The sequence below is a fragment of the Halyomorpha halys genome, unplaced genomic scaffold, assembly GCF_000696795.3.
Source record: "Halyomorpha halys isolate HHAL.00 unplaced genomic scaffold, Hhal_1.1 Scaffold33.1, whole genome shotgun sequence".
In the NCBI taxonomy this organism is placed as follows: Eukaryota; Metazoa; Arthropoda; class Insecta; order Hemiptera; family Pentatomidae; genus Halyomorpha; species Halyomorpha halys.
This window is the reverse complement of record NW_027109698.1, coordinates 33138-52456: the sequence shown is the minus strand read 5'-3', so window position 1 is coordinate 52456 and position 19319 is coordinate 33138. Positions and strand designations below refer to the sequence as shown.

The window sequence follows — 19319 nt, the reverse complement described above, 5'->3', positions numbered from 1 at the left end:
CAAAAAATACCTGTTCATATCAAAATTTTCAAATCCAAAAATATCCAAAACACCAATAGAATTCCTGGCTGCATTTTTTGGTTTATATATAGCATTATTAATCTTATTGACAATGTAAATAAATAATCGGCCATAAATTCCTTTAACAAAAGCATCTCTAACATCAACAGACTGGTCTCTTGAAAGTGTTGAAATCTAAAAACATCAAATTAAAAAATAAATAAATAACATAACTAACATAGAAGAAAGGTAGCTTGTCACTACGTTGCAACAAGCACTTATCCTTATTGTTCCTGTTAATATGATTTTCTGTGATTTGTACCTCGAAAAAGTATTTTTATACAGCATCATTTAAGTTTTAGGTATTTGTATAAGATGAAACCCATATGAATATTGAAAAATTGGTTTTTAAAAATATTACTTGCTGATTTATTTGGTTTGTATCAATGGAAAACTAGGTAAATTAGTCATGAAATAGTCTTGTTTACAAACCGTATAAATCTCATTAAGAAACTAAAAACTTAAATAGGACCATAATGCCTGAAGAGTTATAGAGACATGGATGAGCAGCATGTCCATCTTCTAAACAAAAGATAGTAAATGGGGAATCGTTAACCACAGTTAAGAGGCCCTCATGAGACCCAAGGACATACACAAAGAAAATAAATAGTTAATGTCAAAATCAGAAAGAAATATGACTCGCAATATACATATCTACAGAAGAAGACAAAACACAACTACCTCCTTTATTAAAAAAAAAAATTAACAGGTCCTAGTCATATTTTATTACCATCAACATTTGGAAATGTTATGATTTATCCAACCATCCTCTTTGAATCTTGTAGAATAGCAGTGTAAAATTTAAAAATTATATATCATTTTTTGACATGAAAAGGAACAAGTGGTTCAAGTTCAGAAGCCATCCACACCAGTAAACATCTATGAAAAAGGAGGATTTGCAAACTTTATCCTAACAAGTTTTGAATATTACAAATATACTTTGCTAGGACTAAATTCCATCTTCACGATTTTTGCTGATGTAACTATATTACATCAACAAAAAATATGTATTCACATTTAGTGAAAATAAATTTGATGTAAATTATTGTTACAATCGCAGAGTCAAAGTCAAAAACTTTAAAGAAAAAGGAAGAAATACCACAATATTTCAGAAGATTAGGTTATCCACAACCATGTGAGGTGTAAATTTTTTAAGACTCGTAAGAGATTAGGCAGGCCTTAAGCCATCAATACTCCAGCTAAATGAGCTAATTTTGAAGAGGCACACTTAGCTACCTTTAGAGGATATCTGGTTCAGAAACCTCACTTTTTTTAGCATTGCCAGAGAAACAGTAGCCCTCTGCAGAAAGCCTTCTCAGTCTTTAACAGTTTTCTGCTCTCCTAAATCTCCTTCATCAACAGCTCTTCCCTTTTGGTCCATCTTCAAGCATAGAGTCCAATGAAAAACCTCACCTCAAAGTGACACTCTGAACGAGAGGAGATGGTAATTAGCTAGTGCCACAAGGTGACCCTGTACATTTTTTATTTTTAGTTCTCTGACTTCAGGCTCCTTATCGGTCATTGTTAGAATACTAACAAACTAATTAAAAATAAAAAAGAACTATACATTTATTTTCATCAAAATGGTATTCATATAACACTGCTGAAAGAAACATTTTATATATCATGCAATAAGCTTTTTTTTTATGCTTTATAGAGAACAGACAGACCCCTCAAACAAATAATTCATTGAAGAACATATTAATAAAAAATTATACAACAAACAATATTTTTTATCTATTGTCTCCTAACTCTATTATAACTGAACAAATGCTTATTGATTTGTATGGAATCACTTTTCTAATACTAAGGGGAAATAGGCTCATGGCTAAGTACCACTAGGAGCAGGAATAACATGCCCACTGTTCATCAGTTACACATTAACCTTTTTATACCTGTTAAACTGACTTACAGAATTCTTAACCAAATGTATTAGAAATAACACTATTATTACAGATACCAATTTTGAATCTGATTAGTAACCAGGGAAAAATGATGTTGGATAGCTAAAAATTCAATGAACATCTGAATGCAAAGTTGAACATGTCCAAAACACTAAAAACAAAATGATTTAAGAGAAACAGTTCAACTCTTCACATCAACTTTTGAGGAAGCTCCTTGGTTATCATAAGAGAAAAAAGAAAAGCAAGGAATAAGGTTACCATGCTACTTTGAAATGACAGGTAACTAATCAAGAGCTAAGAAAAAAAAATTAATGAAAGAAAGAAATTTAATTTTAAATAAGCAAATTAAAGACTAATATTTTTTAGAAAATAAACATAAATAATGATATTTAGTTTTTTAAAAAATAAAGAAAGCTATAAACTTACCACTGTCTCACCATGAGCAAATAATGTTTTCCTCGTTAAAGCATCAATAAGAGGTTGTTTTGGAACACCTAACAAACCAGCGACACGAGCAACATTTGAATGGTCAGGAATTTCAGTGGCATCTAAATTATCAATGACGGCAGCTCTGTAATTTATGTTACCGGTGTGTAACAATGCTGCTAGAAGTGTCATAATGTCCCAAATTTCACTGTCAGTAAATAAAAGAACCTTCATTGCTGATCTTATATCAGCAAACTCTGCTGCATCATCTCTTCCTTCACAAGTAATGCCACCACCCTAAAACACCGATTTAAATACAGATTTTTTTTTTGGTTGGATATATGTAATAGAAATTAGGGAAAAGACAAAAATGACTGACTGAAGTTAATATAGAAAATATTTTCTGGGGCATATAATCTACTCATTAGAAAGAAATTAAATATAATTTATAAATATCATTATTTAACTATATTGGCATCATTATACGAGGTAATAAACATTGTTTTAAAATACTAAAAATCCCATATTATGCCAAGCAATTAATAAAAAATTAAATAATACTTAGATTATAGAATACTTACTCCAACTAAATATTTATAATGTGAAGCGTCAGTTAACTCAAGTTTTGATTTATCATCTTTTGATAAACCAGCTAACATACAGTAAAATACATGGTAATTTCTTTCATCTCTCGACTGAGAAACTATTCTTGATTTCTCTAACAAATACTGCTCAATTTTCGCACCCTCAATAACACCAGAGGCATTAAAATGAATATCTATATATTTTCCAAATCTTGATGAGTTATCATTACGTATAGTCTTTGCATTTCCAAATGCTACAAAAAATAAGATTAATAAATATTGTAAAACAAAAACGAAAACACAACAAAAATAAGAAAAGAACCTTCAAGAATTGGATTTGCTTCTAAGATTTGTTGCTCGATCCATGAATGCTTGCCACTGATAGCAGCTAAATATTGAAGAATTAACTTGGTACTTTCAGTCTTTCCAGCTCCACTCTCTCCACTATAAAGTCATGTTATATTAATAATTGATTTACAAGCTTTTTTAAATATTTTTATTTCAAAAAATGTTTGTACCTTATCACTATACATTGATCTTGACCAAAGCGTTTCATCTGACTATAACAATTGTCCCCAATAGCAAATATGTGGGGAGGAAGTTCACCAATTTTTTTATCCTTATAAAGTTTAATTTGTTCGGCTGTGTATATAGGCAATATCTGGTAAGGATTAACTGCTACCAATATTGATCCAGTGTAGGTCTAAGGAAAAAAATTAATAATGATGTAACAGTTACCAATTTGATTTAAAATTAGTATTTTAAACTGAGATAATTTGACTACAAGGGTATTACTTACATAAATAAGATTTTCATTATATCGAATCAGAAGATTTCTTAAAATACCAGCTTCATGAAGATCTCCAAGAGATATCATGTCTTCCACTCCTTGAACGGAGGTGGCATGCATAGCCTTAATCTTCCTCTCGGGAGTAAGCCAAACTTCCTGCAATCAAATTTATCAAATTTATTAAAAATTAAATTTTTAACAATTAATTATATAATGGTTCTATAAATTGGCACAACCTATTTCTATTTAGAAGGAAAAATAATGTACACAACTCCTAAATTTGAATTTAAGAATTTGAAGGTTTTCAACTATATTACCTTGCCATCGTCATCTTTGATGAGTATCCTTTTTCCTTCAGCAGATATCACACGTGCTCCAATAGCAACATCAAATTCTCGACCTGATATAGGTTCAATCCATATATAGTCTCCCTGTAACAAATCAGATGAATGAAAATACTATGTAGTATTAAAACCAGAATATCTTAAATATTTGTTCCCTACTCCATATATGAGTGTACAAGAAAAAAATGGAATTTTATATTTAATAGACATTATGGGATAAGAAAGGGAGTAGATGGCATTCTGCAAATAAATAAAATTCATATTCAATTAATTAAGTAAAATTATATGATTTCAATTAATATTAATATTCAGTAAAATTAAGATAACTTTATAGTTTCACATGACTCAGTAGGTCCCATTTGCAATTATTCTTGTTTCCATTCATAAAAGGATCTAAGCCAGGTCAGTTGATAATATTCTGTCATATGATTGGCTAATTTATCATTGAATTTAGACTTGATAGTAGTATAGAAGACTCAGGCTCTTCTTCTCTCCTCTATGTTTTGGAGAAACCTCATTTCTGACATTTATATTCTTGATTGTTTCTCTTTTTGAATCTATTATTCTGAAGACTATGTTAGAATCGGGGAAATGCTGGCCTAAATATAGTCACCTTTATCCACTTTTCCACCCCTCTTCAGTTTAGGAAACCTCTCTTAATACTTACAAACATTCTGCCTGCAGCTAAGATTCATTTGGTCACTTCCAAATCAATGTAACTTTTTTTGGTTAGGTCCAGGTATTGGAAGTTTTCTACTTGATTTCATCTTCGACTCTGATGACACACATAATTCACCTTGGCTTCTTCCAAACCCTGAGTACTTTCGTTTTCAAAGGATTTATAACCCTATTGATCTTAAAAAATTCTTCTTTTAACCTCTTATGTTGTACTGAAGATTCCTATCATCCTCTGAGAAAATAATGATGTCATCGGTGAACACAAGTAGTGAGAGGGTCTCTGGTGGATTAGCATATCCTAGGTGAAATATTTTCACCTAGGATATGCCATGTGACGAAAGGTCACATATTTTCAAATCAATGATATTTCCAAATTTTTCATTATATTCAGCTATTCCTTAGAATGGACCACAGCTCCAGTAAAAGGACAAAAATAAAAAATTGTATATAATGTATTGTATATATGTTTATATTTTGTATTTATTTGAAATAAAAGGGGTTTAGACATAAAAAAAGAAAAAAAATATCCTAGGTGGATATTCCTTAATATTTTTCTTCCAATAGCTGAACCTATAATTAAAATGAACAATGGTGGTCACAATCTGCAACCCTACCTGATTCTTATTACAGCTTCAATATCTCTAGAAGTGCATATGGCAGAATATGACCAAGGTCTATCCCTTTTTCTCTTATGGCTTCTAAGGCATCTGTCTTCCTTACTCAGTCAAAGACATTTGTAAAGTCAAAAATGTACACTAGCATTTCTTTTTCTTTTTAACTTATATAAGAACTTTCACATATGAAATTAGGTCTAGGGTGCCTCAATTTTCATCCATATTGCCATATTGTTCCTCTCAGAGCAATCCTTCTCATTCCTTTTTTATGGCCATGGAATATATTTTATATGTAATACTACTTAATAGAAATATACCTCATTAGTTATTACTAGGGATAGGATTTTTATGTTTTCACATATTTTTACCTGACCATGATATCTGCGATTCCTTTCTAACTATAGATGTTTCAAGACATTTCTGGCCAAAAGAAGCCATTTTTATTTCACATATTTTTAAATATTTGACCTTTTTTTACATATTTTCACATATTTTGTTATAAATCACATATTTTCTGAAATATTTGTTATTTTTAACATATTTTTAGGTATTCTGTCTTGAATCACATATTCCTTAAATTATTTGTTAAATTGTAAGTACATTTTTCACAGCAACAATGTAAAATTCAAGAGAACACAAGAAACTTAAAAAAAGTGAAATTTCTCATTTATCATAAATAGGGCGCACAAATTCTAATCTTCATCTTTGAACACAAATTAAAAGCAGTAGCAATAATAAATTTTCACACAGAATTACATCGAGAATTTCTAAGAATCAATTAAAAAGAGCAAGGGTCTTATTCCTTATTAAAACAAATGATGACACAGCCGCTCAGGTGATGCAGAATACCGAACTAGATGCAATGGAAATAGCTTCATTTAAATATGCCCCTATAACAGCAGTAGATGTTGAAAGATCTTTTAGCCGGTACAAGTCCATTCTGCGGTCAAACCAACGAAGATTTTTATTTGAAAATTTAAAAATGCATTTAATCTGCAATAATTTTGTAACTGAACCGGCTGAATAATTGATTTCTTTCAAAGTTTTAAATATTTTTCTAAATTTTTTTTTGCTTTTTCTTTTTAATAAGGATTATTCTTTATTTCCATTTATACTTTGTTCATAATTCATTCTGAGTAATTATTAATCAATTAGTTTAATTACAATTACTAATTAATGTCTTGTTATTGAACAGCTATGTTTTCTCTAAGTAAATTTTTTTGAACATATTTTAACATAATTTCTTTAAAATATTATTCATGTAATATATAATAAATACATATTTATGTAACTTTTTTTAAGTTATAAAATTACTAATTAATTAGTAATTTATATTTTTGAAAAATACAAAATTTATAAATACATATTATTTTAAATATTTGACAATTTATTAGCACATATTTATGTACATATTTCGGATTTTTTAGCACATAAAAATCCTATCCCTAGTTATTACAGTCTCTGTTATCACTTTTCTTAAAGATTATGACCATAAAGACTAATTCCCAATTTTGTCAGGATTTTCTTTTACTTGCATGCTAAATTCAAAAAGTGTAGCATAATCTATTTTTCTTTAGATCCCATGTATTTTAGCATTTTAGTAGTTATTTTATAGCTCCCTGCGGATTTATCTAGCTTCATACTTCACAGTACTTCCTCAAGGTTGCCTTTATTAATATATATATTTTTTAAAATGACCTTTCTCTTTTTGTTCTACATCTATATGAGGGTAATGAGGATTCTTTGCTTCCAAAAGATTCTGGAAGTACTCCTTCCACATTTCAACTATTTCATCAACAAAAACTTGAAGCAATATAAGATGAAAAGAATCAAGGTAAGAAACAAGGTAGCAGAAGACAAGATAAATATGAGAAACTTTCAATAAAAGTTGGAATCTGATAACTACGAGTATCAAAAGATATTTTACTTCATACTCAAAGGACAAATGAAAGAAAGAGCAACAACCTTGATGTCGGCCGAAAACAAGGAAGGATATATTCTGAGACAAATTATAATATGACAAGACACAGAATTTTTAGTTAATTGAATACACAGCTCACCAACACCAATAGAGAACAATTATACTCCCTATACATAAGAAAGGGAATAAACTAAAATGTGAAAATTACAGAGGTATAGCGCTCCTTCCAACAGTTTACAAGATCTTGTCGGTAGCAATTTGTAGAAGGATGGTGGAGAGGAACGAACAACTGCTGGGCGAGTACCAGAGCCGTTTCCGCCCAGAACAGTCAACAACAGACCACTTGTTCTCGATCAGACACTTCTTTGTTTGGGAGAGAAAAGTTCTGAGAAAGATCTTTGAAACCGTTAAAGAGGAGCATAGGTGGAGAATCAGAAGCAATGACAAACTAAAAGAATTGTATACAGAGCCTGATATCCCCTGTGCTATTAAGAAGAGCAGGCTAAGATGATTGGGACATGTGGAAAGGATGGAGCCCTGTAGGCTGCCTAAAAGGATGTTAAATGGTGCTCCAGAAGGAAAAATAAAAAGGGGCAGACCTAGGCGTCGGTGGCTGAACAATTTGGAGGATTATTTGAGAGGGATGGGAATCAAAAATTGGAGGAGTCTCGCTGGACACCACGAGGCATGGGGAAGAACGGTGGGCCAGGTCCTACAAGGACTGTAGCGCCCAACAGTGAGTGAGTGAATTTTTATTGAGTAGACTATAAAGATAATTAAATTAATTTGGGCATAGAAGTTGGATTAATTTTTTAATGTATTTGAACTTGAAATTAAAAACAGTTTTTCATTTATTTTTTATTATCTGGTAATCAATTGTAATTATAAGTCCAATTTATATAAATATTGTCCAAGGTACAAGTCATGGTCCGAGGTACAATAGAGGGTGACCTAAGGTACAATTAAATGAATTGTACCTTAGGTCATTTATTATATATTAAAAAATGTTTTTAGTCATAATCTGAAGGCAAAATATTTTAAGAACAACAAAATTATCTTCAAATCATGAAAATGCTTTATTTTAAACTTGTAAAAATTGCTGTTTCAGAAGCTATTAAGAATTTAAAAAATGGACCCCAGGTACATTGATCTCCCTCATTCCTGCCATAAACTGGAGTTAATTCGTAACAACTCTAATAGGTTTAGGAAAGTCTGGGGGACAATCTTAGTAAAGAAAGTAACTGCAATCTAATTGTAAAATTCTAAATAACATCAATTTATTTTTTTAATATGCGTCAGTATCAAAGCAATGCAGCGATATATTAAAATTATGGAAATAATTAAATTTTAGTGTTAAATAACTTCATTATTATTGTTCATAAAAAAAATAAATAAATAAATAGAATGAAGTGTTGTAAAGGAAATCAATGGACTAAAATCACATTATATTATAATGAAAGCCAAAAAATAGGACCACCGCCAGGGAAGAGAAGGATATCTAGTGGTTGGGGTACTTTAATTATGCTCTAAGAGCGTAGTCATATTTATAATTTTTTTTTATAGTTTTAAAAGAAAAGAAAGTATTGTCTATTGAGTATAGTTCAGCAGGAACAGTGCATTTCGACTCGATTATTCAAACTGAATACCCAGCTTATTAAATACAAAAAAATGTAGACGCGCTTACTAGGGTCCTAGTGTGTTTGTTAGATAACGGTATGGGTTCAATTTACATCTCATCTAGGACGGAAAACATGTATTTCATATAAAACCCAAGAATTAAATCTTGGTGACCCAAATGTGTTCAGAAAAGTATTACAATCTGTCAATAAACCGCTGACCTCAGATAGGTTCACCCGCTATTAAAGTATCGATCCTTGTATAACAACAAAAAAACAATGAATAATAAATTATTAAAAAAACTGATGAAAACATGAAATGGGTATTTAAATAAAAAACCGTAAAAATAATATTCTACAGTAATGTAATAAATAAACACCAAGGAGTTGGAAAATCGCTAGCCGTAGACCATTCGTGTAGTGATTTAATTATTACTAATGAAACCTAGAGAAATCACAGTTAGAAAGATATAACAAGGAAGGTTACATTCTACCATTTTTAAGAATTAGTAACTTGACTCACCGGCAATTACGTAACGACACCATAAAGCAAAGGCCGCCATCAACTCAGCAAAAAACAACTAGCCCCGATACTCAACTACTAATAATACTGCAGAGGTGAAAATAAAGATTTGGGATCAATAACCAACAAACATCACAATTAATAATATTATCCTGTATAATCCAAATAACAATCTGACTTTCCTGATTTTTCTAATCGGATCTCAATTAATAAAAAAAAGTAATCGTCAAACATTGAATTTTCACCATGATATCATTCAAGGTAAGAAAAAAAATTATAATAAAACTCATCTCAAACAATAATAAAGCTAATATCACGCATGAACCAAATGTATCCAATCTTTACATCATGTTGCAGGTATTCAATTACTAAAAAAAAAAAATAATAACTATTAAAAACTCTTAATTTTAACAATCTGCTAACTAGCTTTGTTTTAAAACATGAATGAAGAAAGGCCAAATCAATAATTACTGAACCAATGTAAGGATTCTTTGTCAACTGAAACCCAAGAAGTTTTAACTTGTGCACAACACACTTTCCAAGGATTATAATCACAGAAAATGATGAACAAACTTTTTTTTTTTAAATCAAACAACTACATTATTTGTATTTTTTGAATAAATAGCCCGAATATTTAACAATTAATATATAAAATAAGATAACTCCATGAATATATTTTTACTTTTCATGTAATTTAATTTTCTTTTAAATTAAAACTATTCTGGAGTTTTATAATATCAGGATTAGATGACTGAAACAGCCTTCATAAGGATTGATTAAAAAAATCTAAGTATATCATTAAAAAAAAAAACACTAATTCAAAACATAATTTATTATTATACATTTAGGGAGAGAAAAGAGACGGGGATTGACAGAGTAATGAACACAGCTAAGTATTTTAATACACAAAACAAGGTTTAACTACTTTACTTACAATGGAAAGGTTTTGAGCTACTTGGATACTGATATTTTAATAAAAAGAATAACGAAGAATATTAAAGACTAATTAAAAAATTAATACAATCAAATCACTTAGTTTAATGTTATAGATATTCTTACCAGTTTCATATTAATCCGCTAGGACCCATGTTACAGTTAAGTAGGTAAAACTTGCCCGAGAAAAATGGTCTATGAACTGCACATTTTAAAATAATAATCAAAAAGGAAGGAACACCTGCAAGGTTATTACTAGAACTACTCCTCTCGTTATCTCGTTTCGTTTACTGATTACTTCAACAAGATCTAAAGAGGTAGAATATATCTTTACACATGATAACGTGTATCACTACAACAGAATATCGCTTTTACGAAAAATGTAATATAATAAATGAATTTCAAATTAATAAATCATCCTGGCGTTTTTAGTAATTTCCCGCCATAAGCTTACCCTATTTCCTTCCACATTATTTTAAACTTCCCTTCTTTTAATTTCTCCTATATTTAGTTTAACTTTTATTTTCATCTACTATTTTATTTAATATTACTCCATCTGTGAATTTTATTTTGTTTTGTCCCAAATGAAGCCCTACAAATTGTTACGAAACGTTGGTGTATAAAAATTAGCTCTTATACTATTTTACGCTCCTTTTTTTATCAACAACCCGGACCATCTTCCTTCTCTAATAAATCTAGTATAAACAAAATATATTAATTTTTAATCGATTCCTATTAACTACTTGAAAAGATATAAAAGAAAGATGACTCGTGTGCTGTTAAAAAAAAAACTCAAATAGTAATTAAACTATTTATTGTGTCCAACGTTTCGTCCCACTTTGCAGAGCTTCACCAGGGCTAAAAAAGATACAAACAACTAAAATAGTGTAACAAATAGATAACATGAAATAAAAGTAAACTAAGGTATGATTTAAAATATGTGAAAATTTATATAAAAATGAACAAAGTAAATTAAAGAAAATATAAGTAAGATATACAAATAAACAAGAATCACAAAAAAGTATTAAACAATTAACCGCCAATTCCCTCACTTCTCTATACTGTTGGTCATCTCATCCGCCTTCAGCCCATTTCTGTGCTTGCCTTCCTTCAGTAAGGTTTGTCTCTGTTTTATTCATTATTTTCCTTTTTTCTTGATCATTTTATTCTTACTTTCCGTCTTTTAGTGTGTACTGTAATTTTTAAATTTCTTTTTTATCGACTTCCTTCCGAGGGTGGTCTGAAAAGTTTCCGACCTAACAAGAATACAAGGCATTTTTTCTGATTTTTTAATCTTTATTTTTCAACATTCAGAAAGTACTCGACGTTTTTCTCTGCGAAATAATTGTTAACGAAGGTTATAGCCTCTTCATTTGACGAAAATCTCTGTCTTCCGAGCGCAATTTCTAGACGAGGGAACAAAAAGAAGTCGCTTGGGGTCACTGGATCTGGTGAATAAGGCGGATAGTCAAGCAGTTCAAACCGTAAATTCGTGGACTTTCGCCATGGTAACCGCTGAGGTGTGAGGCGGTGTGTTGTCTTGGTGAAACAGGATTTTCCTTTTCTGCAAATGTTGCCGTTTTTCCGCAAGTTCTGCCTTCAGCATGTCAAGTAATGATGCGTAGTATGGCCCTGTAATGGTTTCTCTTTTTGAAGATAGTCGATTAAAATAACTCCATGACTATCCTAAAAAAACAGTTGCCATCACTTTCCCAGCCGATAAAACAGTTTTTGCTTTTTTTGGAGCCTGTTCCCCCTTTGCTGTCCACTGTTTGGACTGTGTTTTTGTTTCGGGCGTATAATGATGTATCTAAGTTTCATCTACAGTAAATAATCGGTGCCAAAACTCGGATTTAATGCGCCTAAACTGCGCCAGCAGACCGATGGAAATTCATTCTAACACATTTTTGGTTTAACGTGTGCAAACGGGGCACAGCTTTCTCACATCTTTACAGCTGGAAGAAGTGTGTAGAGTTACAAGTTGAAAAATAAAAAAAGGATGCATTAATTTGTGTTTTAATACTCCATTACCCTCTCCTAGTCCCTTCCTAACGATAAAGGTTTATCATTCATTATGAATCAAAACGGATGTTATTCAGTTCAAATCATAGTATTTACTTGTCCATATAAGTTAAAAAAATTGTAGAAATTTAGAGGAGATTCTTTTCTTGAAATTGATAAAAGAATCATAGAGGTACTGGTTTACTTTATTTCAATATTTTAACCAAATTTCATGTTTTTATATAATATAGATTTTTTTCCACGTCATTGTACCAATCATCCCCATAATATTCAATAAGGTTATATTATTTTCTAACGTTCTTCAGACTATATATATATATATATGTTTCCCTATAAAATGTGCAGTTGTCATTTCCTTTTCAACTTTTGGAGATGTGTCGTTTTTAACTGTTGCAAAGAGATCTCCCAAAACCACACAGCTGAGTTATTCCTCCTCACTCATCAGTAATATTCCAACATTGGAGCGCGCCTGAAGAAGCACCTGTTAAAATGTCATAGTAAAAGAAGAACCTCGCCTCAATCTTATTTGTTCATACTCTTAAAATCACATAATAGAAGGATTAATTTCGAACTAAAACGATGAAAAGAAGGTATATAATAAAAACAATCTCATATTAGCAACATAAAAAAAACTTAATTAAATTGTTTGGGCTCACAAATAATTAAATATTTTGACTAATTTTTATTGTCCAGACTGGGAAGTGGTCTAATTAGCATAGTGGTATAAAGACCAAGTCAACTCCTATACAATGAGAGTAATGTTAATTGTTATTATTAAAAAAATCGTATTCAATACTCAAAAACAAAAAAAAACTTTCAAATATCTAAAAAATCATCTAAATAGTTTTAACCAAAAAAATGAACCAATAATTTAATCAGTAAACATTTTTATTAACAAATAAGACGGCGGAATTGAAACACAAGAAGCTTATCGTAACCATTGCTATAGAAGAGGCAGTAGCTCTACAGAAAACCATCACCTCCACAAAGGAAGATGATAAACGCTCTCTCAATTGATAAAGGCTACCTTGAACACTTCGGCCGTAGCTACAACATTAATCAAAATATTGATTCTTCTTCTATGTCTTCCACCTATTTGCCTATCACTGAGGTGCCATTGCTGTTTCGCGTTTCTGTTCCTGGCATGGTTCCTCAATTCTATAAAGGACGTTCCACGTCGTCTCCTTAATCGTACCATTTGGCTGGTATAGGAGGTTCTTGGTCTTGATTCACCGGTCTCCCTTACATGTTTTTTTTTTTTTTGGGTGTCTGTGATGACCCATGCAGCATGTTCATTCCAACGTCTAAAGACGACTCGAGGATGGAAGTTTTAATCAACGCGGTTTCTAGTCTCGTACAGGTTTGGAGGTGCTAGAGGGGCAAATGTATGTTTACCGAGTTACTAAGGACAGGTGGAGAGGGAAAGGAGTACCGCGTGGGATGGAATCTTCCAGCAATTCATCAGAACCTCGGCAACCGTTTATCCTATGGAAATGCCGTTGGTACAGAAATTTTTCTTTTTTAAATTATCCAACAACTTTCTTCTCTAAATGAATTTAGAACCCCTCTAGCAAATATAAAAAGAAATTTAACGGGAATGTTTGGGCGCCAAATTCAAATTTTCTGTATTGCTGTCATTTGTATCCCACGTTAACGGCAATTGTTTTATAATAAATATAAATTAATAATTTTTATTCACCAAAAATATAAATGATATAAAAACGATGCTGTTTTGCTTAAAAAAGGAATATTTCCACCCATGAATAAGAACTATATATGCTAAAGTCTAATGACAATTCGCCATTATTTCATTTGAAGTGAATTGAAACTTTTTCTATGAATACAATCACATTAATTAACCGAAAATAAATCATTGCAGTAACTTCGGTAACAGTTTTTTATACTGTGAAAACAGGGATGGGAATAACAAGGTCTAAAAATTTTTTAAAAAAGATGTCACAATAATCATCTCAGTGATGAAAAATATAAATAATACATATTGATCGGACCGACTGTGAACGGGAAGTAAGGTACCGTAGTTCCGCTTCCTCTTCAGACTGGGTCACCGCCCCCCTAATTAGCTCTACACAACTAGCACACACTGGCACTTACCCTCGTGACGATAACCATAGCTGGTCCCTGCAGAACGCTATCTCGTTCTGGAAGATCATATCCCTGCAACAAAAACAATAAATATTTATATGGAATATTCATATAATTTCATATATTCAATTCAAATAATTTCACTACATTTTGCTTCATCAATCTGACCCATTATTATAATAGTACAGATATTTTGTAATTAATTTTTTGTTTTGTTTTTACTTAGTCAGTTAGTTTTTTAACTAATCTATTTTTTTTCTATCTGTAAATAAGTTATAATTATGTGTGACCACACTGTTTCATGGCCAATAAATGTTATATAATAGAAATTGCCTTTGTAATTGTTCTAAAGGGACCTAGTCCCAGAATGATGAACTATTTTTCATTTCATCCAAATGAGATTATATACAACAAAATACAGTAACTCTAACAATAGTATACTATATAATGATTAATCGAAAAAATATATATACATTCAGTGCATTCTAAATATAAATAAGTTAACCACAAGAATTAATCGAACCAATTTAAAAAACACACAAAAAAGGTATATCTAATCATTACATTATTTAACTATCATACATTAATAAGAAAAACAAAATAATTTGCCCATTGAAACATTATGAATTTAAATTATTCATTTTTTTAAAATTCTGACGCCTCGAGATTAAAAGATATGCCACAACGAAAATTCTTGCACGGGAAGTTGTTACTCTTCCCTCCATGGTCTTTCGAAGCCGAACTTTATCTTTATACTATGGATTTAGGTATCACATCATCGACTAAACCAAAAGGGTGTAGAAGTGACTATTGCACACGATGAAGCCAATCGAAAATATTTTGATGGGTCTACCAAAGAGCCACATCAGTCCGGGCTGGCCACGCAGAAGATGTAGCAAACTGGAATGCACCTACAGGAAAGTAACGAAATTGCCGAGTCATGAAGGTCAGATAACCGGATCTACAGCAGAGTTCTAGGGATTCAAGGTATGTTTTTTATCTGGTTCAATACCCTTTAAGAGGATTTTTTATTTTTCTTCTAACTTAATAAACGCAACTTAAAAAGTTGTTGTGTGATGATCTTAAAATCCACTTTTCATTGCTAATGTCATCTGTAATTACTAAGAGAACTTTAGATCCAAAGAAAACCTTTCAGCTATGGAAGAAAATATTAGAACAGCTTAGAAAGTAATAATAGTACACAGCTCATTTTTCCATCAATTTGCAGAAAATTTTACCGCCTTTAAGTCCATGTAATGTGGTTTAGGGGTGTATCATAACCTGCTCTTTTGTAGCCAGGGGTGCCATAAACCTAATCTCCATTAAATCAAAGTGAAGCCAAGAAAGCCACGCCCACGAAGCTTAAGTTTACGTTAGGTTGAACCGCTATTCTAATGTAAACTGAAACAAAAGGCAGCCAGTGCTTGAATCGTACTCTTTCCCGACTCCTCGGCCTGGTCCATCATAAGGCCCACCTTTTGGCTTCACTTTTCCTGCCTGCTTACCTTCTTATAAATTAATTTGAGCTCAGAACACCGAAATTAAATCCGTCCATCTGATGCTTTAGAAATTTTTTTTGCGTTAACTCCACAACTTGTTTTTATTTTTGTAAGTCCCATGTCTCACGTTACTGAATAGTATCACATGAATGTTTTTAAACCATATGAGCTCAAAATACTGATCCTTTTAGCCTCCTCCGCCAGATTTAAAAAGGTCTTTCGAAGCTAAAATTTGTTTTAAATTTTACTATTTATTAAGGTCCTCACGACGTATTAAAAACATTACAATTACATCACCTTTCGCAAGAACGCTTCCTTTACCTGGTGTAATTTGAGTGAACAAAACGTTTTCCAAAATTAATATTACTAAAAATAAATAAGTTTTTATAAGTGTATAATGACGTATGAAATAAGTTGTAATAAAACAATTAATTTTAATTTTTTTTTTCTGACTCGTTAAATGGTGAATTGGCTCTTTTTTAAGTCTGTTTGTAAAGTTAATCAACCACTGGTGCAGGTGGATACGAATCCTCGAGACAGGGTCAGTTTTTATAAAAATGCGCTGGACTAGATGACTCCGTCTACACAAATGACAACTAGAAATATATGTATATTTCTACCAATAAAGTAGTAGGTAGAAATATTATTAGCACACGCAAAAAAAAAAAAAAGTTGAAATGTTGACAATTTCATTTATTTATTATTTTACATGAATTATAACCAGCGTTTTTTATTATTTTTTAAATAAAAATTAATAATACATTGAACTATGAACTAAAATCAGTTGTGAAAGCTATATAAACATGAAAAACTATTCTTAGACATCACCTAATTTGATTTTTGGAAATTAGACCTTCACTTAATATAAATTCGTTTCATATATTGTAGTAAAATCATCCTTCATGCTGCTGTAGATTATCATGAAAGTTTCTTTAGTTTTTTTTCCTTATGCTTGAAGCTAAATGGTACAAGAAAATTTCAGCCCTTCCAAGTACCAATGAAGTAACTAGGCGCTGTTAACGCCGATAATGGTTTTCTTTTATATTTGCCGTACCTGCAAATATTTGAGAATATTGAGTTTGGATTATAGATGCAGATATAAGGTAATAACTGATTCCTAAGTTCGATATAAATCAATGAGTCATTCAATTAGTGAAGTCACACATTTAGGCAGATGTTTTATTCATTGAGTAAAAAAATACGTTATTAAATATAAAAATACAATAAACACTCCATAAATATAAAAAATATGTTACAATTTAACAAAAACTAACATTAAAATTTGGCTCTGAAATAACAATATGAGGTATTGAAATTTTTAAATAAATAATTAAATTCGACGTGAGTCATTGTGTTCAATCATTTTTATAATCCTTCACATGATGCTGATAATAAGATGATTAAAAAAACGAGTTAACTTTTCTCAATCTCGCAATCTCTATCTGGTACACTCGGATCTCTTCTGTTTTTTTTTTAAAACAGCCAACTTGCCCAAAAGAATGATTGCAAATTCAACCTTGAAATCACTCATATCGACTGCACTGAGAGCACCGGAGAACCGGAGGTGTAAAGAGCAATAATATTCCACCCCAAATATAGTACTCCATGGCAAAGTGGATTTTTTTAAAGTTGTAAGAAAAACTTTATAATAAAAAAAACTTACATTTTTCTTTTAATCAGATGATAACGTTGCAGTTTTAAAGTTAAAAATCGCGGTTTGAAAAGAAAATGTATACTATTTAATTTTATTTTTGGAAGAGGGGTTCAAAAATAAACCCCCAACGGTTCCTGAAGTTCCCAAGAAGTCCTGAGATACCACTGATTGGGGGAGAACCCGGTGTTCAGACCAACCATTGTTTCATCTTCCTACAACGCGTTGAGGGCCACGTCTCACAACTTGGCGAGTCAGGAGTCCTATATGTGGAGCACGTAAAACAAATCAACGCATTAAAGAAACTAACCTTTTGGGTTAACAATACCCCAGAAAGATAGTCCACATGCTCCTATTATGACCCATTGAAAATCATATCAAATTTGCAAATGTTAGAAAGGTTGAATATGAATAGAGGGACACTCAGTATAAGTTCTGTAGACCAAAGTAATTAACCATTAATGAACTAATCAGAAGTATAATTTAATTTAAAACTTAACCGAACACAGGAGAAAGCAGCTACTTAGAGAAGCAACTCAATGATAACGAGGAAAGTGGGACTCTAGTCAGGTAAGGAGACAGTCCCAACTGTAAATAGACTAATTTTGAAAGGTTTGATGAATTAAATTGATCACGATTCCTGAAAATAAGAAATGGTTTGCAATAATAGTTCATGTTTATTAACAAAACTCTGAAATACCGAACTGCCAGTACCACCATGCACAGGGTACGTTATAACAAAAAAGGTAGGTTTATTCAATTTACTTTAATGGGGCCCCGTTTAAGCACCTACGTAGGTGTCTGTGATCCTCAACATTTAAGTGTGGAAGATGAAAAAAATGGTTACTCCCAAACCTCAGGCCTTCTTTCAGTCAGTGGCGTACCAGAACCACTTGGGTTTCGTCGTGGATTTATTTTGTTGGCTCCCCCAAAGAAAAATTAAATAAATTGAAAAACAGTAATAGTCAACTTAAAAACACTACGTTCTCGTCTGAACAAAAAACAATGTAATATCTTTTGTCAATAAAGTTGTTATTAAAATAAAAAGAAAACACTTTGTTGAAAAGTGAGCTAAGTACAATTATAAATCAATGAGTCACTACTTTACCCGTTTTCATGCTTTGATATTGGGCCAATTCAGATATTCTTAATTTATACGTGGAAACTGCAGCTGCGATTGAGGGTCGTAAGCTTTTAAATAACAAGGAAAAAAAAAAGTTCTCTCTGAGAAATGCCGAGAAAACAAAGAAAATATTTTATTAAATGGTTCGAAAAGTAAATCGTGCCAGCACACAAAAGCCTTTTGACCAAATCCAGCCTAAAGTTTAGCACAGGCGCAAGAGTCTTTTATGTAATCTTGCAATGTAAACTACGGAAAAAAATCTTTTAAAATCTTCTAAGGTCAGAGTGAGTCTGACTCAGATTGCTATAAAAAGAAACCGCAGTGTTAACAATGCCAAAGACCACGACTGTCAAGCACGTATTTCAGCACTCTCTCAAGTACAGGAGTAGTAATATCCAAGTTTGGAATTCCTTGTTGCCTTCCTAATAGTCCAAGAATAGAAAAGAACAAAGGAATAAATGAGAGAAAAAAATATTTGGGATTAGATTGACATTGACAAAGGTTTTTAATGTATGCCAAAAATCTGTA

General features: G+C 31.4%; 1 protein-coding gene across 2 annotated transcripts in view; it reads right to left on the bottom strand.

Annotated features, from left to right (window-relative positions):
* The window catches only part of ck (myosin-VIIa ck), a 69332-nt gene that overhangs the window by 25191 nt on the left and 24822 nt on the right, over nt 1-19319 (bottom strand). The window contains exons 2-9 of one of the 2 annotated variants that reach the window (XM_067047876.1): nt 14528-14590; nt 4082-4195; nt 3774-3920; nt 3493-3677; nt 3297-3418; nt 2972-3228; nt 2391-2687; nt 11-195 (exon numbers count right to left, since the gene is read on the bottom strand). In XM_067047876.1, the coding sequence (XP_066903977.1) occupies nt 11-195; nt 2391-2687; nt 2972-3228; nt 3297-3418; nt 3493-3677; nt 3774-3920; nt 4082-4195; nt 14528-14545 (1325 nt within the window). In that variant the 5' untranslated portion in view covers nt 14546-14590. Of the gene's footprint in view, nt 1-10; nt 196-2390; nt 2688-2971; nt 3229-3296; nt 3419-3492; nt 3678-3773; nt 3921-4081; nt 4196-10519; nt 10678-14527; nt 14591-19319 lie in introns of those variants that run through there. The other variant, XM_067047877.1, reaches the window with a different exon arrangement.